Raw genomic sequence first — 26,904 nt, forward strand, 5'->3', positions numbered from 1 at the left:
TCTACATTACTCACTTCACCTCTCTACAAAGGAAAAAGGACTGTAAGCTGTCTAAACTCCTACCTGCCACATGGGGCCACAACCGTGGTACCCCTAACCCACCCAGCAATATCGTCAATCTATCCAACCACACACTCAGCCCAGAAGAACACTCTGTCCTATCTCGGGGACTCTCTTTCTGCCCTGCCACCCACACCAACATGATACAGTTCTGTGGCGATCTGGAAGCCTACTTTCGCCATCTCCGACTCAAAGAATACTTTCAGGACAACACTGAACAGTGCACTGATACACAGTTACCCTCCCACCAACAGCACAAGAAGAAGAACTCCACATGGATTCCTCCTGAGGGTCGAAATGACAGTCTGGACCTATACATTGAATGCTTCCACCGACGTGCACAGGCAGAAATTGTGGAAAAACAACATCGCTTGCCTCACAACCTAAGTTGTGCAGAATGCAATGCCATCCACAGCCTCAGAAACCATCCTGACATTATAATCAAAGAGGCTGATAAAGGAGGTGCTGTTGTCATCATGAACAGGTCTGACTACCAAAAGGAGGCCGCCAGACAACTCTCCAATACCAAATTTTACAGGCTACTTCCCTCAGATCCCACTAAGGAATACACTAAGAAACTGCACCATCTACTCAGGACACTCCCTACACTAACTCTGGAACAAATCAACATACCCTTAGAGCCCCGACCAGGGTTATTCTATCTACTACCCAAGATCCACAAACCCGGAAATCCTGGATGCCCCATCATCTCAGGCATTGGAACTCTCACTGAAGGACTGTCAGGATATGTAGACTCTCTGCTCAGACCCTATGCTACCAGCACTCCCAGCTATCTCCGCGACACTACTGATTTCCTGAGGAAACTACAATGCATTGGTGACCTTCCAGAAAACACCATCCTAGCCACCATGGATGTAGAGGCTCTCTACACAAACATCCCACACACTGATGGAATACAAGCTGTCAGGAACAGTATCCCTGATGATGCCACAGCACAACTGGTTGCTGAGCTCTGTGCCTTTATCCTCACACACAACTATTTCAAATTTGATGACAATGTATATCTCCAGATCAGTGGCACCGCTATGGGCACCAGCATGGCCCCACAATATGCCAATATTTTTATGGCCGACCTGGAACAACGCTTCCTCAGCTCCCGTCCACTCACACCCCTTCTCTACCTACGCTACATTGATGACATCTTCATCATCTGGACCCATGGGAAGGAGACTCTGGAAAAATTCCACCACGATTTCAACAGCTTCCACCCCTCCATCAACCTCAGCCTGGACCAATCTACAGGGGAGGTCCACTTCCTAGACACCACGGTGCAAATAAGTGATGGTCACATTAACACCACCCTATACCGAAAACCTACCGACCGCTATGCCTACCTTCATGCCTCCAGCTTCCATCCCGCACACACCACAAGATCCATTGTCTACACCCAAGCACTGAGGTACAACCATATCTGCTCTAACCCTGCAGACAGAGACCAACACCTAGAAAATCTCCACCAAGCATTCTCAAAACTACAGTACCCGCACGAGGAAATAAGGAAACAGATCAACAGAGCCAGACGTGTACCCAGAAGCCTCCTACTGCAAGACAAACCCAAGAAAGAAACCAACAGGACTCCACTGGCCATCACATACAGTCCCCAGCTAAAGCCCCTCCAACGCATCATCAGGGATCTACAACCCATCCTGGACAATGATCCCACACTTTCACAGGCCTTGGGTGGCAGGCCAGTCCTCGCCCACAGACAACCTGCCAACGTGAAGCATATTCTCACCAGTAACTGCACACCGCACCATAGTAACTCTAGCTCAGGAACCAATCCATGCAACAAACCTCGATGCCAACTCTGCCCACATATCTACACCAGCAACACCATCACAGGACCTAACCAGATCAGCCACACCATCACCGGTTCATTCACCTGCACATCCACCAATGTAATATATGCCATCATATGCCAGCAATGCCCTTCTGCTATGTACATCGGCCAAACTGGACAGTCTCTAAGGAAAAGGATAAATGGACACAAATCAGATATTAGGAATGGCAATATACAAAAACCTGTAGGAGAACACTTCAACCTCCCTGGCCACACAATAGCAGATCTTAAGGTGGCCATCCTCCAGCAAAAAAACTTTAGGACCAGACTTCAAAGAGAAACTGCTGAGCTTCAGTTCATCTGCAAATTTGACACCATCAGTTTAGGATTAAACAAAGACTGTGAATGGCTTGCCAACTACAGAACCAGTTTCTCCTCCCTTGGTTTTCACACCTCAACTGCTAGAACAGGGCCTCATCCTCCCTGATTGACCTAACCTCGTTATCTCTAGCTTGCTTCTTGCTTGCTTATATTTACCTGCCCCTGTAAATTTCCACTCTTGCATCCGACGAAGTGGGTATTCACCCACGAAAGCTCATGCTGCAAAACATCTGTTAGTCTATAAGGTGCCACAGGATTCTTTGCTGCTTTTATGGAAATCAGTGTAATTACACTATTGTATAAGTAGCATACATATAAGGGAATGCTGGCCCATTAACTCTGAGATGGCATTTTCATTGCCAACTTGCTTTCTGCGTATCAGTGGAATCTTTTTTTTTATTAAAGTTAAGATTTGAATATTTTTATTATTCCCACACAAAAATTAAGTTCATTTGGAGTTAAGGTTGAAAGCACATAAGAGTAGCTTAAGGGTACCAAACATTACAGGGATGTTTGTAATTACTCCTAAAACAAACATTACAAACCCAGGACATTCAGAGTTATTCAAAAACATCAGCTTGTGATGTTTACATGGCACCCCCCCTACAGTCTCATATTTCAAAACACAATGCAAAATTAAATATATACAGTGAAAAACTCATGGGGTACAAGATCCAATTCTTCTCTTGCTTACACCAGTATAAATCCGGAGTACCTCAATCTGAGTTAACAGTGTTCCACTGGTGCAAATGATAAGAGTCTCAGGACCAAAGATTCTCATTATATGTGTTATTTTAAAATTGTAAGTTGGAGCTGGCAGTCGTCTCTTATAGTAAGAAGCTTAGTGCAATAAAACAAAACAATTTAAAGCTGTCAAAAACTTTATGTGGCAGGAGAAGGGGTAGCCATCTGGGCATAACTGTCTTGTCCAATACGAAGCATCATAAATGATCATGGACTCCTACAACCTTGATCTTATGACAAAAGAACCGAACAGTCCACATACAGTGAGGTAGTTGGACACTGGGACAACCTCCCTAGCAGACTAGCTGCCAGTAGCTGGCCTGAACCTGCCAAAACTCTTTGAGAGAGGGTTTATACCTGAATCCTGTTGCTCTTCCTCTGCTGCTGGGTTTCCTGAATCAAAGCTTCATCCAGAACTGGCACTTTATCAGGGGAGAGTTTGGAGAAAGTCACAGAAGTAGAGTCAATGGCCTCGTCTACAAGAACATTTATTCTGTTTCAAAGCAGGTTAGATCAAAGCTCACTATGGACCTTTTAGTATGCAGTTACATGGTCCACACGGACATTTAAAGAGCAGCAACCTAATGTGGGGTAGATTTACACCCCAGCTTGATGTGAACTAACTGTTCATGTATACACGTCCAGTGATACTAAATCAAACTAGTCTTGCAGCATTCCCTGAAGTTCCAATTATGAGTGTTCCCTTCTCACTGCACAAAACACAGAACGCTTCCATTGTGTCCCAGGCCTGTCCCCCAGCATATCCTGCTACTCCAAATCCCTATCCCACTGCCGCCACCCTGCTCAACACATCTTATGATTGTGATTTAGTGGTGAATGAAGGCAAGGCGACAAGAGATTTGGATTCTATTTCTAGGTGAATCATTGATTCACACTGTATCTTGCCCAATGTCACCTAATCTCTATCTCCCTTGGTTTCCCTAACTGTAAAATGGGAATGATATGTACTGTCCCTATAGCTCACTGGGATGTTGGAAGATGAATTAATGTTTCTCAAGAGCTTTGAGAGCCTGAGATGAAAGGTGCTATAGAAGGGCACTACTATAATGAACAGCCTGGTGTGTATTTACTGAACTAAATCAAGAACTCATCATCTGTGTGTCTTTGGTCCCTTACTGGTTACAAAGATTCAGTTTTAACTTCAGTGGCATCTTTCATTGTAGAGTAAGAGGATCTGAATTATATCACTGGAGTTGCTGTGAAATTTTAAGTTGGCATGGTTTTCAGTCTGCACATTTTTTAAAAATCAGGCCCTATATACATATCACATTTAGCTTACGAAAGCTCAGCTGGGAATTCACTAATATCATAAACTAATCGCTCTTTGTCCCTTCCTAGTCAATAGCATCTCACCTTCCACAACTTCTTACCTTTGCAGAGAAGGTTCCCCGCAGAGATGTCAGAATCAGGTAGACACAGTTCCCTAAGGAAGTCTCTTCTAGTCCTTTGAGTGTCTGTCCTGACCTTGGGAAAATTTCTCAGTCTGGTCTTCTAGAGTCCACATCCTCCCTTTGCTGAAGACATTTACTGGGGATGCACTGTTGGGGGCAGTTCCCTTTGAGGTCAAAATCTCATACAGTTTCACTAGGTAACCACTAGATCTAACAGTGGAAAGGTGGTTGCCCTCCCCCACTTCCACATGTTGAATGTCTCCTGATCCTCTATTTTGTTCCTGCCTTCTTACTGTTTTACAAGTGATGTTTCACAGGAGCATGTTGTTAGATTTTTGGATTCTATATTTTGCTCTCCCGCTATCTCATTGTGTGGACTTAACAAAGTCACTCCATCTCTGTGCCTCTCCATCTGTAAACAAACCCAAACAGAGTTTCCCCATCTGTAAAATGAGGATAACAACGTTCCTTTGGCCCACAGGATGAGTGCCTGGTTATGAAAAAATCCATATTTGTCTAAATGGGATGACAAATGTAAGATTCACCAGTCCATTACCCCTCCACTCTGAGCCCCACACACACATTCCTGGGACATGACACCAAAGAGGAAAATATTTATGGGAGCTTCTTCTTAAAATACCGGCAGCACCATATCTGCACCAGGATTTTAACGCAAAACATTCTGCCAGAGCTGTAATTCAAGGCTTACCAATGACTTTAAAGGAATTTTACTTCTCTGTTCTCTCAATTTGCTCAGACTTCTCTAAAACCAGACCCAAACCTGAAATGGATGGAAAGACATCTGTTGAATTCAGTGATCTTTTAGTCAGACCTTCATAAATGAAATTCCCTTTTGTTTCAACACCTTTTTTCAAGAATCCCATTTTAAAAAATCTCCCTTCAAACCCATACTACAACTTCCAGGGCTTGTCCATATACATTCCATTGATGGTGTGCCTGTGCCCCGTGCAGTCAAATTCAGATTCTTTTGGCCCTCAGTGTCTGTTGGGGACCATGCCTGCATCCTGAGTGTCTTTGTGCCTCCAAGCGAAGGGCATAAAGGGCAGGATGACCCCAAGCGCCACTCAGTTCCTTCTCACCACCCCTGGCTCAGAGTCAGAACCCTGCAATATCTGAGTCTTTTCACTCACTGTGTGGCCGTATCATTCTTTGTAAATAGTTAGACATTACCTTAATGATTAGAGATAAGATCAGAATAGTGTTTCCATTTTTTCCTCTCCCACCTTCCCTGCTACAACAGTCTTATAACATTAGAATTCTGTATTGGCGAAGGAATTGCGGGGCAGTTGGGGTCGCCCACACTTTATGCCTTGAGTGCAAAGGGCATGTGCACACCATCCGTGGAATGTATATAGACAGCTCATCTCAAAGAACCACAGTTAGTTTAAGGTAAGTATCCATTTTATCCCTCTTTTATCTTAAAATAAATATAGAAATAGGTTTTCCTCCCAAATTCCTGGCCACCTCCTCTGGAAAACCCTGGAGAAAAAAACATGATTTTATAACTGCTGATTCAACCTCCTCCAGCACTATATTTGGAGCAATATATTCAACATCTAACTGGATATACATTTTATAGTGCCACCTGCAATCAAATTGACTCTGCCTAAGGGGAGTAAGTGCTAGAATATTCTTCATTACAATGCTACAAAGTTGATAGACACACTGAGCCTGATTCTGATCTCATATCCATGCAAATCAGAAGCAGCTCCACTCAGGTCTGGTGTAATTACACCTAGGTAAAACTGTTATGAGACTAGTATCAGACCTTCATTATCCTGTAGTAGGCCCAGACTGTTCCCTTACCCTAAAATCCAGGCTGATAGCTCTATTGCACAAATCTCTCCAACACCGTTTTAACAATCTTGTCCTGTTAAAGGAACAGCACCCCCGTAATTAGTGTATCTGTAATTTTATGTAATTGTCTCCTCCTTGTGGGATTGATGGTGTACTGTGATACACCAATTTTTTTAATTAATCTTTTTTGTGTTTCAGTTAAATTGTGTGATTTTTATACATATCCCTGTATTGGCAATATGCTACACAAAATCTACTTTATTTTCATTTGAGAATCATGGAAACATATACATTTGTGAGAGACAAATATGCTGCATGAAAAATAATTTGCTAAACAATCATTTAATTTTGTCTTGTTAAGGTTGGTGCATTAAGAACAAATTGTTTTGAAACTGGCTAATCTTCAAGCCATTATTTACATTTCAAAATTATATTGCCATGAATTTCTTTTTATTTCAATTATGTTCAGGTTCTCAACCTGTTCATTGCACTACTTCTGAACTCATTCAGTGCTGACAACCTCCAAGCACCCGAAGATGATGGAGAGATGAACAACCTTAAGATTGCATTTGCTCGGATCCACAGGGGACTTCAGCTGGTGAAACATGCAACGTGGAATTACTGTTGTGGACAGTGTCAGAATCCAAAGAAAGCTGCCAAAAAGAAAAAAAAAATGGCTGCCAAGAACGCATGTGTGGAGGCTGGGAAAGAAGGGAAAATTTGTAAAGAAAATCACAGTAACAATGGGACTGAGAAAAATGGGGACAAATGCTCAGTTAGCATTCTTGAAAATTTTATCACCAACCCCAACATGTTTGTCTGTGTCCCTATTGCTGAGGCAGATTCTGATAGTGGGGATTATGAAGAAGATGATAAGCCAACCACATTCTCAGAAACTGAGTACAGTAGACAGGTAAGACGCATATACAGGGAGAATATGTTTGATACTAATGGGGTTTTTAATTTAGCAGACAAAGGTAAAGCATGATCCAGCTGCAGGAAGTTTATTTATTTAAGTTTATTTCCAACTGGAAATAAGGTTTAGATTTTTTAAAGTTAGGGTGATCAACCATTAGAAGAATTTACCAAAGATTGGGTAAATTCTCCATCACTTGGAGTCTTTAAATCAAGATTGGATGTCTTTGTGAAATACAGATCACAAGGTGTTGGGCTTGATGCAGGAATTACTGGGAGAAATTCTACGGCCTGAGTTATGGATGAATTTATACTAGCTGATCACATTGGTTCATTCTGACCTTGAAATCTATGTTTGGTATCAGTAATCAGGCAGAGAGGAAATAGTGTCAAGGGCTCAAGCTGTGAACTTGTAACAAGGAGACCTCTCTTTCTCTTCTGCCATCTAAGCAAAAATATGGATGGGTTAAGAATGGAATGGCTCTTTCAAAGTTATATTTATTACATTATAGTGCATAAAAACACATTTTTAAGTTTATCTGAATTTTTGCAGTTCCCCTTTAACTATGGAGTTGTGATCCATAGGGATGTCTGGATGCCAACTGGCAGAGGGCATAGGTGGCTCATAGAGTTTTTAAAGGGATCTCTTGGGTCAGTTATATGCATAATGATTCACTAAATGGTGGCATGTGATGTTTCTAGACATCATAATCACTGGAAAAAGTGTGCACTGATAATATTTAAGAAGTTATGTGTCTGTACTGAAAATTAAGTTCTCAAGGCAGGTAACCCAGTGGTGGTATATCTCAGGAATGTTTCTTTCATGCAGCAAGTAATGACATTTATCTCTCTGTCTGATCATGTGTGTATTGGGCATTGCATGTCTCACTGTGGATACCTGTTTGTATACTGAGTCAAATGCTAATGAAGAGATTGCAAAATCTTCAAAAGAGAAAATTTACAGGGAAAAATAAACAGTAGCGCGGAATCCTGTTCAGGAGTAAAAAACAATGGATGGTGGGATGTAATTGGAGGTGCAGAGGTATACCCTGCATCTTTCCCCTCGGAGGCAATCTGACAGCAAGACTTTTCTCATGAACAGATCACAGCCATTTCTGGTGGTAAAATGCTGGAAGTATTTTGGGTAGGCATTATTCTATACGGTAAGAAAGTAACTAGTTCAGTAAGTCTAGGTTCTAGAACACGTGTAATGATTATCTTTTATATGTAACCATGTGTTTCTAATACTTCAGCTTGCTATCACTTCAAGCTCTATACTTTGTTGAATAAACTTTTACTTGTTTTCACTATGAATGTATCTAAGTGCTGAGTGTTAAACGGAGTTGTGATCTGAGGTATAACTGGTGAATCTTCTCTGTAATGCATCTTTGGGAGCTGTAAATCTGTGAATACAGCAAGTGTACAGTGGAGCAGGGCTGGACACTCCAGGGAGATACTGGAAGGGTTTGGGAGTTGGAGGGTGCCTATTGCTAAACCAGAGAGAGAGTGTGGTGCTTGCATAGGTGTAGAGGGCAGTGCTTGGGTTGCCCGTGGGCAGTGGAGTTGGTGAGCTGACCCACAGCAGGGACTGACAAGGCTTTCTTTTCCTAAGGGCATGTGGTAGTGAAATGCCTCAGGCCTGGTCTACACTACGTGTTTAAACCGGTTTAAGGAGCGTAAACCTGATTTAACGCCACACCCGTCCACACTAAGAGGCCCTTTATATCAATATAAAGGGCTCTTTAAACCGGTTTCTGTACTCCTCCCTAATGAGAGGAGTAGTGCTAGTATCGGTATTACCATATCGGATTAGGGTTAGTGTGGCCGCAGATCGAAGGTATTGGCCTCCGGGTGGTATCCCACAGTGCACCACTGACCGCTCTGGACAACAATCTGAACTCAGATGCAGTGGCCAGGTAGACAGGAAAAGCCCCACGAACTTTTGAATATTTCCTGTTTGCCCAGCGTGGAGCTCCGATCAGCACGTGTGGCGAGGCAGTTAAAAATCAAAATAAAGAAAGAGCTCCAGCATGGACCATGCGGATGTGATTGCTGTAAGGGCAGGCAAATCTGTTCTATCAGCACTCCGTTACAGAAGACGAAATTCAAAATCATTTTTAAAAAATCTCCAGACAGACGCCATAGCAGGGACTCAGCTCACTGCTGCGTGACAAGCGTAACGGAAAGCCAAAGAATCAAATGGACGCTCATGGCCTGGAGGACTCAAGCTATCCCACAGTTCTTGCAGTCTCCGAAAAGTATTTGCATTCTTGGCTGAGCTCCAAATGCTTCTAGGGTCAAACACAGTGTCCGTGGTGGGTCAGGGCATAGCTCGGCAATTTACGCACCCCCCACCCACCCCCAGAAGTGAAAGGGAAAACAATCCTCTCTTGACTCTTTTACGTCACCCTATCTTTACTGAATGCTGTAGATAGACACGATGCTGCAGCACTCAACACCAACATCCTTGCTCCCCCCCTGCCATGGGTGGCTGATGGTGCAGTAAGACTGATATCCATCGTCATCATCAGCCTATTGGCACATGGGGCAGTGCAAAAGGACTGGTAGCCATGCCGACTAGCATCAGTTAGGTCGATCAAGGGTGCCTGCCCCTAATTTTTCCTGGTAGATGGTGCAATATGGCTGGTAACCGTCTTCATCATAGCAACAGGGGGCTGAGCTCCATCAGCCCCCACCCTTCATGTGTAAAAAAAAGATTCAGTTGCCCCTGGACTAGCAGTGGGATGCTGGGCTCCTCTCCTACACACTGCTTAATGTCCTGTCTGGACTATCATAGCAGCTGGAGGCTGCCTTCCACTCATTTCTCACTAACAAGTCACTGTGTCATCACACAAGTGGGGGGACAATGCTATAGTAGCCCAGGAAGGCTGGGGGAAGAACAGAATGAACAGGTGGGGTTGTTGCAGGAGCACCCCCTGTGAATAGCATACAGCTCATAATTTCTGCAGGATCTGACACAGAGCAGCTGTGCTCTCTGGTTCTATGATACAGTGGTTCTCTAGTACACTTGCCCATATTCTAGGCAGGACTGATTCTATTTTTAGATACCAAAAAGGAGGGATTGACTCAGGGAGTCATTCCCAATTTTGGCTTTTGCGCCCCTGGCTGATCTCAGCCAGGGGCACTTATGACAGCAGCAAATGGTGCAGTGCAAAAGGACTGGTAGCCACAATCATCTTATTACCAATTTGTGGTATGGTAGATGGTGCAATGTGGCTGGTAACCATCTCTGCTATCATGCAAAAGCAAAAGCATGCTGCTGTGTAGCGCTGCTGAATCGCCTCTGTGAGCGGCATCTAGTACACATACGGTGACAGTCACAAAAGGCAAAACAGGCTCCATGATTGCCATGCTATGGCATCTGCCAGGGCAATCCAGGGAAAAAAGGCACGAAATGCTTGACTGCCATTGCTTTCCCAGTGGAAGGAGTGACTGACGACATTTACCCAGAACCACCCGCAACAATGATTTTTGCCCCATCAGGCACTGGGATCTCAACCCGGAAATTCCAAGGGGCGGGGGAGGCTGCGGGAACTATGGGATAGCTACGGAATAGCTACCCACAGTGTAATGCTCCAGAAATCGATGCTAGCCTCGGACCGTGGACGCACATCACCGATTTAATGTGTTTAGTGTGGCCGCGCACACTCGATTTTATACAATCTGTTTTGCTAAACCGGTTTATGTAAATTCGGAATAATCCCGTAGTGTAGACATACCCTCAGAATCCTGGGTTCCTATGAGAACGTCACAGAAGTCATGACTGACTATGAATCTAAAATCTCCCCTTCAGGTCCTGAGTTCTTCACTTGGCTCTGACGCAAAGATTCCCATTGATTTCAGTGGGCTTTGGATCAGGCCTTAATTTATTTTAGGTAACCAAGGCAAACTTTTCCCACTTTCAGAGGGGTAGCTGTGTTAGTCTGGATCTGTAAAAAGTGGCAAAGAATCCTGTGGCACCTTGTAGACTAACAGATGGAGCATGAGATTTCGTAGGTGAATACCCACTTCATATTCACCCATGAAAGCTTATGCTGTTAGTCTTATCTGTTAGTCTACAAGATGCCACAGGACTCTTTGTCGCTTTTCCCCACTTTGTATCTCTCTGTAAAGATTAAGATTATAAGTGAGCAGTTCAGGGTGCTTTCTGTTCCATTTGCAGTGTTCTACTTTAAAATTAAGTGTGCCATCCCTCTGCCACAAAAAAGAAGAGAGAAAATAAAATAAACCCATCTTAGTTTATCTTCAGCATCCGAAGAAGTGGGCTGTAGCCCACGAAAGCTTATGCTCAAATAAATTTGTTAGTCTCTAAGGTGCCACAAGTACTCCTGTTCTTTCTTCAGCAGGAAAACCACCTGAGACAGAGGGGAGAGCAATGTAAAAGCCCAGGAGTTTGGAGTAAAGGATCTGAGGTTTTTTCTGAAGACTTAAGTGAGTTTAACGTATGTAAACAAAGGGATGAATCATCACAAGGACAAGAGGAGGTAACACCATGTTTTTACCTAACATGAGATCACCAATCTCTGTATGTTCTGTTTCAGTTTTTTGGAATCTAATAAAGATAATGACTCTAAAATAATGTTGTACAATAAATTTTATCTTTATTATTCTATTTTGTGTTTAAAGCACAAGAACTCTTTCTTTAAGTATTGGGATGCCCTCAGATATCTTAGCCATGTAGGTGTTCATCATAGTTCCATTTTTTATTAATACTTGCATTATAACATGACTGATAAATGTACGCGGCTCAGTTATATTTAGCTTGAAGTAGTCTGTCTCATTGGTTAAGGGTGGAATAGTTGGATCACTATGAATGGAAATGGCAAAATGCTGTATTTATAAATATTAATTAAAAACTATTAGGAAGAGAAGCTGGGTTCTGAGTTGCCTTTGATTCAGAAACATTACCTATAAAATTAACATTGTCTACTTGACATCTGAATTACCAAAAATGTTTTGTCCCAGAAAATGGTTTCAGGGACCATTCTGGTGTGTCCAGTCTTTTTTCTGTATAATTTCAAAACACATTAAATGAATTTTGTATATGTAATCTTAAATTTTTTTTTCCAAACTGAATATCTAAAGGTTATACTCCTCTAGTCAGGGAGTGGACACATACAATGTTGTCTATATGTCCAATCAAAACAGCTCAGATTTCAAATACAGAGTATTTTAAATGAATTGCTCACAAAAAGTAAAAAATAAAATCCCATGATTATTTACACAAGTCTTTGGAGAATAATTTTGAATAAGGAACATATTCAAGAAAATCACAAATTGTTCATCAGCAATTTGGAAACAGAAAAAGTGGCAGAATTCACTGAATAAATAATTTGTTATGAATTATTCACACATCTCTAGTGGTGTGAAGCGTGAAATATGCTGGAATACAAGGAAGTCTATGCCAGTGGAGAATACATTATGTTTCATGTGATTACATGTTCTAATTTGTGTAAATTATCAAGGGCATTTAATGGTACTTTCATTCTGAACCGAAATTTGTAGAGTTCAACCAAATAGGACTCTGAATAAACTATATTTTCATTTCCCTGTCTGTCTCTCTCTCTCGCTCACTTTTTCCCCAGGTGAGGCACTCTGGTTTTAATTGTTTTCAGCTCTAACTAGTGAAATGTTTTAAAGCCTGTCTGCGTTTAAGAACTATATACACTTAATTCAAGAAAAGTTGGAATCATTCTCATATGCAAGTTTTATTACAGTGATTAATCTAGTATCTTTAAATCTAGCTTTGGCTTTAAATTGATGTGGAGATATTTCAGGAGAGAAAGTCCATTCCACTGGAATGTTGCCAACTTAGCTATTTTGTCACTAGATTTAGTGACTTTTTGGTTTCCCTAGCAAGAAAGTAAGTGTCAAAGTGGCCAGTGACAAATCTAGTGACTTTCTCTGCCAATTACAGTGACATTCAGAGAAAGAAGTCACCAATATGTATAGTTACAAAATCATTCACAAGCAGCTCAACAGTGTTAATAAAATCCATTCTATGCTCTTCTTACTCCATTCTGTTGTATACCAAGTCAATGTCATTACATCTCAAATGATCATGTTCTCAGAAGGAATCACATTCCAGGGCTTCATGGGGTGAGATCACTATAATCTGCAGGTGAGGAAAAGAAGTTTGTGGAGGCTAAATAAATATGTTGCTAAAGCCTGACACACTTTGGAGAGAGCAGCACATTAGCCAGGGCTTGTTTTTACCCAAATGTGTTCTTTCTCGCCATTCCATAGTAGGTAGCACACGCTGTGATGCAGGGGAAGATGGCTAATGAAGTGGGCTGGGCAGGCGAGACAGGTTAGCCAGTGAAGAGAGCCGCATGGATGCCAGGTGGGGTGGGATGAGACAGGGCCACGTGCCCCAATGGGCCGGGGAGTGGGGGCATTGTGCCTCCAGGGATGAAGCCCTTACTACAGGATCAAAGATGGAGCTAGCTTGACTTTGTTTCTCCTTTACTCGTTCCCCTGGCTTGGCCTGGGGTTACCTGTCTAGCTATTTTCAGAAATTAAACCCTGGAAACAGGGAAGGGGCCCGGCTAGCAAATTTTTGTTTTTAAATCTCCTTTCTTGGTTCCCTGCAGTGCCAAGCTCAGGTCAGGTGAATGCCCTCTTCCCCCTGGTTCGGGGCTCTCCCTTTCACTAACCTGTCGGCTCAAATCAGGCTGGCAAGAAAGGCAAAGCTCTGCTGAAATTAACCAACTCAAGCCAGCCTGGGCTGCAGTGTACAGAGCACCCTTCCCAATGAGCCGAGGGCTGCAGTTTCCTTCCCAAGCAGCAGAGAGCACCCTCCTGATGATGACAGTGTACTGTTGTAGTTGCTTCTGGTATGCAACAGAATGTAGAAAGAAGAGCATTCAGTTTATTTTAAAGCACAGTGACTACTTTAAACAAAAAATGATACATTGTCTTCTCTTGCATAGCACCTGGATGACATCAGCTGTTCTGAAGGCAGCACAGTGGATCTGACAAATCCTGAGGAGCTTCTGAAACAGATCCCTGAACTGGCTGAAGACTTAAAAGAACCTGATAACTGTTTTCCAGAAGGTAAGGATCTGCTAATTTCACTATGACTAGGAAGTGAGACAAACAATCCAAAGTAGCCTGTTCTCCTAGTTAATGTTGGCACTTTGTCTACGTGCGAGTATTTAGTAATAATATAATTACTGAGTAGTTGCATAGAACTTTTCATCCATAGATCTCTGTAATAGTCAAACACACATGAAACAGGTGGAGAGAACTTGTTAGTATTCAGCTGAATTTCTGTAGGATGGTAAGTCCAGAAATGCAATTTAAATTGCTGCACAGCTTTACAAGTTTACTTCATGACGATATTTGTACTCAATGCTTATTTTAATTTTCACAGCTGTCTCCTTCTAGTCAAAACTAAGAATACTGTGGTTTTCACCAGAGAAAAAATTAAATTCGTTAACATATCATCCAAACCCCTACTTCATATCAGTTATTTCTCAGAGCAAACAGTAGTCTCCCTGAACTGTCTGTAGTAGAAGTAACAGGGTAAAACATGTCATCAGGGTCAATTCACAGATTAATTTCCACCTGGGTTATGATTCCTTATGATTATAAAAGACCAATGTTCCTGGAGAACGAACTGATTTTAGAAAGCTGAACAGTATTCAGATTCCTTTCCCACAATGCTACTCCCGTCAGCTGACATGCTCTTTCCTCCTACCAGCTGGCTCACAAGACACAAAGGCTCCTCCCTTCTGCCCCTCCACCAGACGTTAGCTGTTTCAGTTTGAGTCTAGTGTTCAACCAGCCACACTTCTTATACGTTTTCCCTTTATCTCTTGTACCCATCCACCTTGTGACATCAGTTATCTGTGGCAGCTCTGCATCTGCCATCCAGCTTCTTCCTTCACTTACTAACCCTGCCTGACTGCCTCTTCCTCTCTGTTCCTCACTGCCCCAGCTATCTCTCTCTTGATTCTGTCCTGCTCCCCATTCTCTCATTATAACAACCCTCTAGATTCCCACAGCCCTTCCTTACCATAATCTCTCCTGCCATCTACTTCTCCACACTTTTCCTTACCTTCACTGTTCAGAGCCCTTTCTATCATTCCACCCAGCCTCTCCCCCTGCAACCCATCTATATTTCTTTACCAATTACTTCTGATTATCCGATTCTTCCATTTCTGAGTTTTGACCAAAAATTCAGAATGAGGCAGGTTCATTGTATCCGCTAGTACTAAATTACTGTGGCTTTTAACAAAGACTCCATAAACTAGCCCTGAAGTAGATACAAGTGAAGCAGATAACCATTATGGTGCCATGCTTGTATTTTAGGCTTTAAATTAATATATTAATTGTAATTTAGTTGAAATAGCTGTAATGGAGACACTGGCTGCAGAATGTGCAAGTGAGATGAGGTTGTATGTGAAAGATCCATGATATATGAAGGTTGAAGAAACTGTTGAAGGGAAAATTTTACACTGGAATAACTGAGAACAAGAAAGAGAATACAATATTTAGACAAAGTCAATAGTTTGCTGTGTTAGTCTGATATATGTGGAAATGTTCCTACTTCCCAATGCTGCTTTAAATGGGAATTGATGTATCCTGTTTGGCTATGAATTGCAAATGTACATACAGATCTTTGACCCTGGTCAGGTCCCTTTATGTCGATCTCTAACAGAGAAGCTGGGGATTTCTCCAGATTAGAGGAACCCTGTCTCCTGCAGCAGTGACATGGCCAGCTCTGCACCACCTCATGCTGCCCCTGGCACAAGTATCAGGGGTAGGAGGAATGCTCGCACTCCAGTAATCTCCAGACAGCAGAACAGTTCCTTGGAGGCCATTGTTGCTGGCATAGATTAAAGCAACCTGCAGATTAGAACAAATTAGAAAGCTCTCTAATTTACATCAAGGTAAAACTGGCCCCTGATTACCACCAGGATAGCTACCTTGTTCATCTCAGGTCCTCTGCTGAGAGTAACTTGGCTGGACCTAAGGATCTGGTTTTCAAGCTGAAATTGATTAGCTACAGGGGATACAGGTTCTGTTGAATTAGTTCATGCTATAAATATCATTGCTAAATTCCAGTGGAATTACATAAATCCACAGCAATCCATCATCAATAATGTTATTACAAGGAATTCGTAAGGAATTGATGTAGTAGACATGAAATCTTACTTGGAATATTAATTTCAGTGCCACGCGATATGAGATCACATGGATTAAAACATGTTGAAGGTTCATAAGCAGTTCACTGATCAGCTTAATAGCTAGTAAATTCCACACACAAAAATCCAATGAATATTTTGATTATTCATTATTGATTTGTATTCTGGTCATGCCAACAATATGCTAGATACTATGGACATGCAAGGCAGATGTAGATCTTGCATTGCAAAGGTTACCATCTAAGACCCTAAGCACTTATGAATGAGTTTAATTTGATGCAGGGGAGTAGCTCTCTTGAAACCTACTTACCTGCTTACAGTTTATCATGTATGAAGGTGTTTGCAGGATTGGGGCCAAAGCAGCATACAAAGGTTGTCAGGAAGAGGGCTAGAATCAAACTAAGAACTGCTTTATTTATCTATTTTATGCACTCGATTGTTTCGTTTTGTAGCAATTATCCTAGAATCATCATAGAATCATCAAACCATAGAATATCAGGGTTGGAAGGGGCTTCAGGAGGTCATCTAGTCCAACCCCCTGCTCAAAGCAGGACCAATCCCCAACTAAATCATCCCAGCCAGGGCTTTGTCAAGCCTGACCTTAAAAACCTCTAAGGATGGAGATTCCACCACCTCCCTAGGTAACCCATTCCAGTGTTTCACCACCCTCCTAGTGAAAAAGTTTTTCCTAATGTCCAACCTAAATCTCCCCCACTGCAACTTGAGACCATTACTCCTTGTTCTGTCATCTGCTACCACTGAGAATAGTCTAGATCCAACCTCTTTAGAACCCTCTTTCAGATAGTTAAAAGCAGCTATCAAATCCCCCCTCATTCCTCTCTTCTGCACACTAAATTCGCCCAGTTCCCTCAGCCTCTCCACATAAATCATGTGCTCCAGCCCCCTAATCATTTTTGTTGTCCTCTGCTGGACTCTTTCCAATTATTCCACATCCTTCTTACAGTGTGGGGCCCAAAACTGGACACAGTACTCCAGAAGAGGCCTCACCAGTGCTGAATAGAGGGGAATGATTACATCCCTCGATCTTCTGGCAATGTTCTACTTATACAACCCAAAATTCTGTTAGCCTTCTTGGCAACAAGGGCACACTGTTGACTTATGTCCAGCTTCTCATCCACTATAACCTCTAGATCCTTTTCTGCAGAATTGCTGCCTAGTCACTCGGTCCCTAGTCTGTAGCAGTGCATAGGATTCTTCTGTCCTAATTGCAGGACTCTGCACTCGTCCTTGTTGAACCTCATCAGATTTATTTTGGCCCAATCCTCTAATTTGTCTAGGTCCCTCTTCATCCTACTATCCCTACCCTCCAGCATTTCTACCACTCCTCCCAGTTTAGTGTCATCTGCAAACTTGCTGAGAGTGCAGTCCATGCCATCCTCCAGATCAATAATGAAGATATTGAAGAAAACCAGCCCCAGGAGCGACCCTTGGGGCACCCCACTTGATACTGGCTGCCAATTAGACATGGAGCCGTTGATCACTGCACATTGAGCTCGATGATGTAGCCAGCTTTCTATCCACCTTATAGTCCATTCATCCAGCCCATATTACTTTAACGTGCTGGCAAGAATACTGTGGGAGACCATAGCAAAAGCTTTGCTAAAGTCAAGGGATAACATGTCCACTGCTTTCCCCTCATCCACAGAGCCAGTTATCTCCTCATAGAAGGCAATTAGATTAGTCAGGCATGACTTGCCCTTGGTGAATCCATGGTGACTGTTCCTGATCACTTTCCTCTCCTCTAAGTGCTTCAGAATTGATTCCTTGTGAACCTGCTCCATGATTTTTCCAGGGACTGAGGTGAGGCTGGCTGGCCTGTAGAAGATCAGTTTAATGGCAGGAATGTTTGTTGAAACAATGACCTTTAAGTGAATATTAGAAAATGTTGGCAGAAATAAAACATTGAACTCATAAATGTAAGTAATTATACCAGATACAGCGAATGTTTGAAATACTTGCATTCATTTAACCGGGGCCTTATGAAGCCAATACAGTTTGAATTTTGAATAATGAATGCTCACAACAGGCTGATCACAAACAATCTGTAGACCAATAATTATTGCTCTTAAGTGATTCAGCTAGTAGTTTTGAATAGCAAATACATTTACAAAAACTGGAAGCTGCTTGTGGACAATTCATAAATGGGGGATATTGAAGAGCTCAACTTTGGGTCTGGTGCTATTTAACACCTTCACTAAAGATTTTGAAATGAGGAAAAACACCATGTTAATTAAATTTGTATGTGTCACTAAACTGGGAAGTGTTGCAAACACCAGTGCTGACGAAGAAATAATAAAAAGGAGATTTAAAACACAGGGGTAAGTAATACAATGAAATTCATCTTAGAAAATACAAGCTGAGATATTTGGGCAAAAATAATCCAAAATAAAGATAACTTTGGAAGCAGTCATTTCAAAAGAGAATAAAGTAAGGTATTGGACAAAAAATGACATATAACTTGTAATGCAATGTGAGTGTGATCCAAAACCATTAAAGCCAATAGAAAGACTACAATAGTTTTCAGTGGGCTTTGTCTAAAACCCTCTTTCAAGCACAATGTGTAATGCACTTCTGGATTATATATGAGCTGTAACTTGTTATAGATCAGGGAAAGTAATGGTCCCTTTCTTTATGGTGAGACTATTCTTAGAACACTACTTTCATTTCTTGTTGACAAACTGGACAGAATTCAGAGGAGAAAATCAAACATGGTTAAAGGTCTGTAGGGATGAGTTTATGAGACAAGGTTTTAAAGAATGTTTATTAATACATTGAAATAAGGTGGTGGTATGTATTTTGCTATTTACACAACAAAAATAATATGAAGAAACTGCACTGGCAGTTCAGTCCCAAATAACCACATTTATTAAATATTTATAAATGCGTAAGATCTAGCTACACATATCCCTGTTCTGCTTAGTCCTGGTGGCTCCTCAAAACATAAAACACAGTGAATACCACTACAGGACTCTCAAACTATTTAAAAGTATACTACCCTCTTCCTATGCACTAGATGTAGATATGATAATAATTACAAACAAAAAATGATGTTAAAATAACATTATTAAAGTTATTAAAGTTTCAAAGTGAAGCACTCAAAAGTTAGGACATGCCAGAGCTAAAGTTATCTGTGCAACCTTAACTTGGCCTCTTTGGGTATATGCATTATGATACATTCTTTAATTGCATGATCACATACTATTTTTTCTATAACACCCCTGCCTCCTTCAGTGCACAGAATGGATGATTCTCGCTTGATAAGCAGCTATTCAATATTTTGTTTTCTCTTTGTTGATCAATGTGTGGTCCCATGCCTTATATATTGTACACTATTCAAAATCTCATAGACTCATAGACTTTAAGGTCAGAAGGGACCATTATGATCATCTAGTCTGACCTCCTGCACAATGCAGGCCACAGAATCTCACCCACCCACTCCTGTAACAAACCCCTAACCTATATCTGAGTTACTGAAGTCCTCAGAAAGTGGATAAGGAAAAGTTATTTACTTATTCCCATAATACAAGAACTAGGGGTCACCAAATGAAATTAATAGGCAGCAGGTTTAAAACAAATAAAAGGAAGTTCTTCTTCATGCAGCGCACAGTCAACTTGTGGAACTCCTTACCTGAGGAGGTTCTGAAGGCTAGGACTATAACAATGTTTAAAAGGCGACTGGATAAATTCATGGTGGCTAAGTCCATAAATGGCTATTAGCCAGAATGGGTAAGAATGGTGTCCCTAGCCTCTGTTCGTCAGAGGATGGAGATGGATGGCAGGAGAGAGATCACTTGATCATTGCCTGTTAGATTCACTCCCTCTGGGGCACCTGGCATTGGCCACTGTCGGTAGACAGATACTGGGCTAGATGGACCTTTGGTCTGACCCGGTACGGCCTTTCTTATGTTCTTATGTTCTCAAATCGTGGTTTAAAGACTTCACAGTGCAGAGAATCCTCCAGCAAGTGACCCGTGCACCATGTTGCAGAGGAAGATGAAAAACCTCCAGGGCCTCTGCCAATCTGCCCTGCAGGAAAATTCCTTCCTGACCCCAAGTATGGCGATCAGTTAAACCCTGAGCATGTGGGCAAGACTCACCAGCCAGCACCTAGGAAAGAATTCTCTGTAGTAACTCAGATCCGACCCCATCTAACATCACATCACAGACCATTGGGCATATTTACCTGCTAATAATCAAAGATCAATTGCCAAATTAATTGCCAAAATTAGGTTATCCCATCATACCATCCCCTCCATAAATTTATCAAGCTTAATTCTGAAGCCAGATATGTCTTTTGTCCCCACTACTGCCCTTGGAAGGCTGTTGCAGAACTTCACTCCTCTAATGGTTAGAAACCTTTGTCTAATTTCAAGTCTAAACTTCCTAGCGTCCAGTTTATATCCATTTGTTCTTGTGTCCACATTGGTACTAAGCTTAATTCCTCTCCCTCCCTGATATTTATCCCTCTGATATATTTATAAAGTGCAATCATATCTCCCCTCAGCCTTCTTTTAATTAGGCTAAACAAGCCAAGCTCTTTGACTCGCCTTTCATAAGACAGGTTTTTCCATTCCTCGAATCATCCTAGTAGCCCTTCTCTGTACCTATTCCAGTTTGAATTCATCCTTCTTAAACATGGGAGACCAGAACTGCACACAATATTCCAGATGAGGTGTCACCAGTGCCTTGTATAATGGTACTAACACCTCCTTATCTTTACTGGAAATACCTCGCCTGATGCATCCTAAAACCGCATTAGCTTTTTTAATGGCCATATCACATTGGCGACTCATAGTCATTCTGTGATCAACCAATACTCCGAGGTCCTTCTCCTCCTCTGTTACTTCCAACTGATGCATCCCCAATTTATAACCAAAATTCTTGTTATTAATCCCTAAATGCATGACCTTGCACTTTTCACTATTAAATTTCATCCTATTACTATTACTCCAGTTTCTTCTTCAAGTGATTGCTCCTATGCATTCCAGTCAGGTGTGCGCGCCGCGCGTGCACGGCTCTCCGGAACTTTTTTACCCTAGCAACTCCGGCGGGCCGGCTGGCGCCCCCTGGAGTGGCGCCGCTATGGCGCCTGTTATATACCCTAGCCAGCCCGTCCGCTCCTCAGTTCCTTCTTACCGCCCGTGACGGCCAGTTGGAACTGTGGAGTGCTCTCTGTCCTCCACTGCCCTAGCTCTCGCTACTGTTCTCTGTATATAGTTCGTTAGTACTTAGTGTAGATAGTTTTCATAGTTAGTTAGTTAGTTTTTAGGATAGGGTTAAGGGGGGTATCCCCTCCCTTTCCTCCCCCGGTGCGGGCTCATGCCCAAAGCACCGGGCTTTAAGCCCTGCGCAGCGTGCCAGAGGCCTATGCCAGTCGGGGACCCACACGACGCCTGCCTCCGTTGCCTGGGCGAAGGACACCGAACAGATAAGTGTTCTTTCTGTTCCGCCTTCAAGCCGCGAACTTGGAAGGAGCAGGACATTCGATTGAAACAACTCCTAATGGAGGCGTCGCTCCAGCCCCCGGCACCGTCTGCGCCGGCACCGAGAGCTTCATCGGTGCAGAGCGCACCACGGCCCCACTGCCTCAGCCAGCGGCTCCGAAGACCCGGCACCGCTCGCTCTCGCCTTCTAAAAAACACAAGCTGGCGAAGGCACTTGCTTAGGCCCGCGCTGAGGACTCAGCGAAGACGATTGCGCCACCTGCGGCCCCTGCGGTGGCCGTGCACAAGATGTGCACCGGGCCATTGACTCCGGCGCCGCAAGGGCCGTTGAGTCCGGCATCGCCATGCTCCCCGGCACCGACCGTGGTCGAGCCCCGGCTGCCATCTACGCCGGAGACATTCTCCTCGGCGCGCGAGCTAATACAGCTCATAGAGGCACCGAGCCTCCGGCCCCCGGCACCGCCGGCGCGGGCTGTCGTGTCGGCAGGAAAACTGGCCATGATGCTCCGGCCGCCCTCTCCAGACAGATGGCACGGACGACGCTCCTGCTCCCGGTCACGTTCCCGGTCCCGCCGTAGATCACCGTCCCGTCGATCGCGATCTCGGCACCGCTCGCCATCGCGGTACCGGTCGCCGTCTCGACGTCGGTCGCAGTCCCGGTACCGCTCGTCATCACGGTACCGGTCGCACTCCCGGCGTCGCACCAGGTCCCGATCGCCGTCGCGTCGGCACTGACAAAGGTCTCCGTCCCGGCACCGTTCACCGCGCAGCCGCTCCTGGCACCGCAGGTCCGATTCCCGGTCGAGCTCCCGGCACCGGTCGAGCTCCCGGCACCGTGGCACGCGTTGGTCTCAGTCACCGTCCCGGTACCGTGAAGACCGGCACCGATCCTTGGCACCGTCCGGGGCCGGACTGCCTCAATCGACGGCGCAATCTATCAGGGCCTCGGCACCGCCATGGCCATCCCGCTCGGCATCAGTCGCCTCCGCGGTGGACAGCACTGCCCACCTTCCGCCTACCCCGCACGGCCAACCTCAGGGGGCACAGCAGTGGGGATTCTGGGTGCCATGGGCCCAGTACGAGACTCAGGGGGTGCCATTGCCCCCGAGGGCGCCTGCTTCCGAACGCAGGGTACCAGAGGCGACGGTTAGCCGACCGCCCCCTTCTCCTACACGTGAGCCTGACCGCGAGGGGACCATGCAGCCCGACCCAGCCGATGAATAGTCCGCAGGTCCTTCGACGGAGGTCGCTGTCCAGGGCTTGTACTCAAACAGTCCAGTCGGGATACCGCCTTCAATTTGTTTCGCCCCCGCCTTCCCACCCATCCTCCCTGTCCCTCTTCAGGGACCCCTCTCATGAGCAAGTCCTCTTACAAGAGGTCCAGACTCTGTTGAGCGTGGGTGCCATAGAAGCAGTGCCTCAAGACAGGCGGGGCAGGAGATTCTACTCCCGTTATTTTCTCATCCCCAAAGCGAAAGGGGGGCTACGTCCTATCCTGGACCTTCGCGAGCTGAACAAGTACCTGCTCAAGCCCAAGTTTCACATGGTCACCTTGGGGACCATCATTCCCTCTCTGGATCCGGGAGACTGGTTTGCCGCCCTCGACATGAAGGACGCCTACTTCCATGTCGCGATCTATCCTCCCCATCGACGTTACCTCCGGTTTGTGGTCAACAACGCCCACTACCAGTTCGCCGTGTTGCCGTTCGGGCTCTCCACCGCACCGAGGGTATTTACCAAATGCATGGCGGTGGTTACCGCAGCCCTCCGCCGTCGTCGGATACATGTCTACCCGTATCTCGACGACTGGCTGGTTCGCGGACAGTCTCGACAGCTGGTAATGGGCCAGTTGACAGACATACTGTCCCTCTTCCGACGACTCGGTCTTCTCATCAACACCGGGAAGTCCACCTTGATCCCGTTGCAGCGGGTGGAGTTCATTGGAGCGGTCCTCGACTCCTCGTTGGCCCGGGCTTGCCTACCGCGATCTCGGCATCAGACGATGGTCTCCCTCATCCGGGACCTCGTCTCCTTCCCAACCACGATGGTGCGCTCCTGCCTCCGCCTCCTGGGCCACATGGCATCATGCACGTACGTCACCGCGTATGCGCGGCTTCACCTCCGCCCATTCCAGTCTTGGCTCGCGTCGGTGTACCGGCCGCATCGAGATCCCATCAATATGGTGGTCACAGTCTCCAGGCCAACCCTCGAGTCCCTCAACTGGTGGCTAGACCCGGAGATTGTCTGTGTGGGAGTCCCGTTCCATCCTCCTCGCCCATCCGCCACTCTGACCACGGATGCCTCAGCGCTCGGTTGGGGAGCTCACCTGGGTGACCTTCACACCCAAGGCCTGTGGTCGCCCCAGGAGCTCGCTCTGCACATCAATGTCCGCGAGCTGCGAGCGATCCGTCTGGCCTGTCGCACCTTCTGCACCTTCTGCACCCACCTGTGTGACAGTGTTCACGGACAATACGTCAGCAATGTTCTACGTGAACAAACAGGGCGGAGCCCGCTCCTCCCTCCTCTGCAAGGAGGCGATGCTCCTGTGGCACTTCTGCGTGACCCACTCCATTCACCTAGAAGCGTCCTTTCTTCCGGGAGTACAGAACACGCTGGCCGACCATCTCAGCAGGTCTTTCTTCTCCCACGAGTGGTCTCTCCGTCCCGACGTTGTGCGCACAATCTTCCGCAGGTGGGGGTTTCCCCGGATAGACCTATTTGCTTCCAAGGTGAACAGGAAGTGCCACCTGTTCTGCTCGTTCCGGGGTCACGCGCCGGGCTCCCTATCGGACGCCTTCCTGTATTCCTGGAAGGATCACCTTCTCTATGCATTCCCTCCATTCCCGCTCGTCCACCGAGTGTTACAGAAGCTTCGGAGGGACAGAGCCACCGTCATTCTCGTAGCTCCGGCCTGGCCGAGGCAACATTGGTACTCCCTGCTGCTCGAGCTCTCCATTCGGGATCCCATCCCCCTTCTGTTGTGGCCGGACCTCATCACTCAGGACTTCGGCAGACTCCGCCATCCGAGCCTACAGTCCCTCCATCTTACAGCTTGGTACCTGAGTGGTTGACCCACGCAGAGAGGGACTGTTCGGCGGCAGTACAGCAAGTCCTGCTAGAGAGCAGAAAGCCTTCCACTCGCTCCACCTATCTGGCGAAATGGAAGCGGTTCGCGCTCTGGTGTGACCAACGAGGCCTCAATCCCTTCGTAGTCCCTGTTCCTACCATCCTGGACTACCTCTGGTACCTTAAGGAGCAAGGCCTTGTGGTCTCCTCCTTAAGAGTTCACCTGGCAGCAGTGTCCACTTTTCGTCCATCAGTGGAAGGTCGGTCCATCTTCTCCAACCAGATGGTTTCCCGCTTCCTTAAAGGCCTGGACCGCTTGTACCCGCTGGTGCGGCGTCCTGCCCCGACCTGGGATTTGAACCTCGTGCTGGCCAAGCTGATGGGTCCCCCCTTCGAGCCCTTGGCCACGTGCTCCCTGCTCTACCTCTCCTGGAAGACGGCCTTCCTCGTCGCCATTACATCAGCGAGGCGAGTCTCTGAGCTCCGCGCTCTAACGGTTAGTCCGCCATACACCGTCTTCCACGGGGACAAGGTGCAGCTTCGACCACATCCGGCCTTCCTCCCGAAGGTGGTGTCGGCCTTCCACCTCAACCAGGAGATCTTCCTCCCGGTATTCTTCACGAAGCCACATGCCTCGCCTCGGGAGCAACAGCTGCACACCCTCGACGTCCGCAGGGCGCTCGCTTTCTACATCGAGCGGACTAAGCCCTTCCGGCGTTCGCCCCAGCTGTTCGTGGCGGTTGCTGACCGCATGAAAGGCGAGCCGATCTCCTCCCAACGGATTTCCTCCTGGGTCACTGCATGTATCCGGACCTGCTACGAGCTTGCTCGTGTGCCACCATGCCGCCTCACCGCTCACTCCACGAGGGCGCACGCCTCGTCGGCCACCTTCCTGGCCCATGTCCCCATCCAGGACATCTATCGAGCGGCCACCTGGTCTTCGGTTCACACCTTCGCCTCCCACTATGCGTTGGTGCAGCAGTCTCGAGACGACGCAGCCTTCGGCTCCGCGGTATTACACTCCGCCACGTCTCACTCCGACCCCACCGCCTAGGTAAGGCTTGGGAATCACCTGACTGGAATGCATAGGAGCAATCACTCGAAGAAGAAAAGACGGTTACTCACCGTAGTAACTGTTGTTCTTTGAGATGTGTTGCTCCTATCCATTCCAGACCCGCCCTCCTTCCCCACTGTCAGAGTAGCCGGCAAGAAGGAACTGAGGAGCGGACGGGCCGGCTAGAGTATATAACAGGCGCCATAGCGGCGCCACTCCAGGGGGCGCCAGCCGGCCCGCCGGAGTTGCTAGGGTAAAAAAGTTCCGGAGAGCCATGCACGCACGGCGCGCACACCTGACTGGAATGGATAGGAGCAACACATCTCGAAGAACAACAGTTACTACGGTGAGTAACCGTCTTTTACAAGGTCATCCTGATCTTCCTGTATGATATCCCAGTCCTTCTCTGTGTTAGCAATACCTCCCAGCTTTGTGTCATTCACAAACTTTATTAACACATTCCCACTTTTTGTGCCAAGGTCAGTAATAAAAAGATTAAATAAAATTGGTCCCAAAACCGATCCCTGAGGAATTCCGCTAGTAACCTCCTTCCAGCCTGACAGTTCACCTTTCAGTATGACCCATTGTAGTCTCCCCTTTAACCAGTTCCTTATCCACCTTTCAATTTTCATATTGATCCCCATCTTTTCCAATTTCACTAATAAGTCCCCACGTGGAACTGTATCATATGCCTTACTGAAATCGAGGTAAATTAGATCCACTGAGTTTCCTTTGTCTAAAAAAATCTGTTACCTTCTCAAAGAAGGAGATCAGGTTGGTTTGGCACAATCTATCTTTTGTAAAGCCATGTTGTATTTTGTCCCAATTATCACTGACCTCAATGTCCTTAACTACTTTCTCCTTCAAAATTTTTTCCAAGATCTTGCATACTACAGATGTCAAACTTACAGGTCTATAGTTACTCGGATCACTTTTTTCCCCTTTCTTAAAAATAGGAACTATAGTAGCAATTCTCCAGTCATAGGGTACAACCCTTGAGTTTACTGATTCATTA

The 26,904-nt window shown here is 45.4% G+C and overlaps 1 protein-coding gene across 7 annotated transcripts in view; it reads left to right on the forward strand.

The window, feature by feature from the left end:
* LOC120397527 (sodium channel protein type 5 subunit alpha-like) overlaps positions 1–26,904 on the forward strand; it is a 120,796-nt gene that overhangs the window by 48,766 nt on the left and 45,126 nt on the right. For 5 of the 7 annotated variants that reach the window (XM_039523493.1, XM_039523487.1, XM_039523492.1 and 2 more), the window contains 3 exons: positions 6,686–7,129; positions 11,496–11,636; positions 14,085–14,208. In XM_039523493.1, coding sequence (XP_039379427.1) covers positions 6,686–7,129; positions 11,496–11,636; positions 14,085–14,208 — 709 coding nt within the window. The remainder of the gene's footprint in view (positions 1–6,685; positions 7,130–11,495; positions 11,637–14,084; positions 14,209–26,904) is intronic. The other 2 variants (XM_039523489.1, XM_039523490.1) reach the window with 1 other exon arrangement.

The sequence above is a fragment of the Mauremys reevesii genome, linkage group 2 (genome assembly GCF_016161935.1).
Source record: "Mauremys reevesii isolate NIE-2019 linkage group 2, ASM1616193v1, whole genome shotgun sequence".
In the NCBI taxonomy this organism is placed as follows: Eukaryota; Metazoa; Chordata; order Testudines; family Geoemydidae; genus Mauremys; species Mauremys reevesii.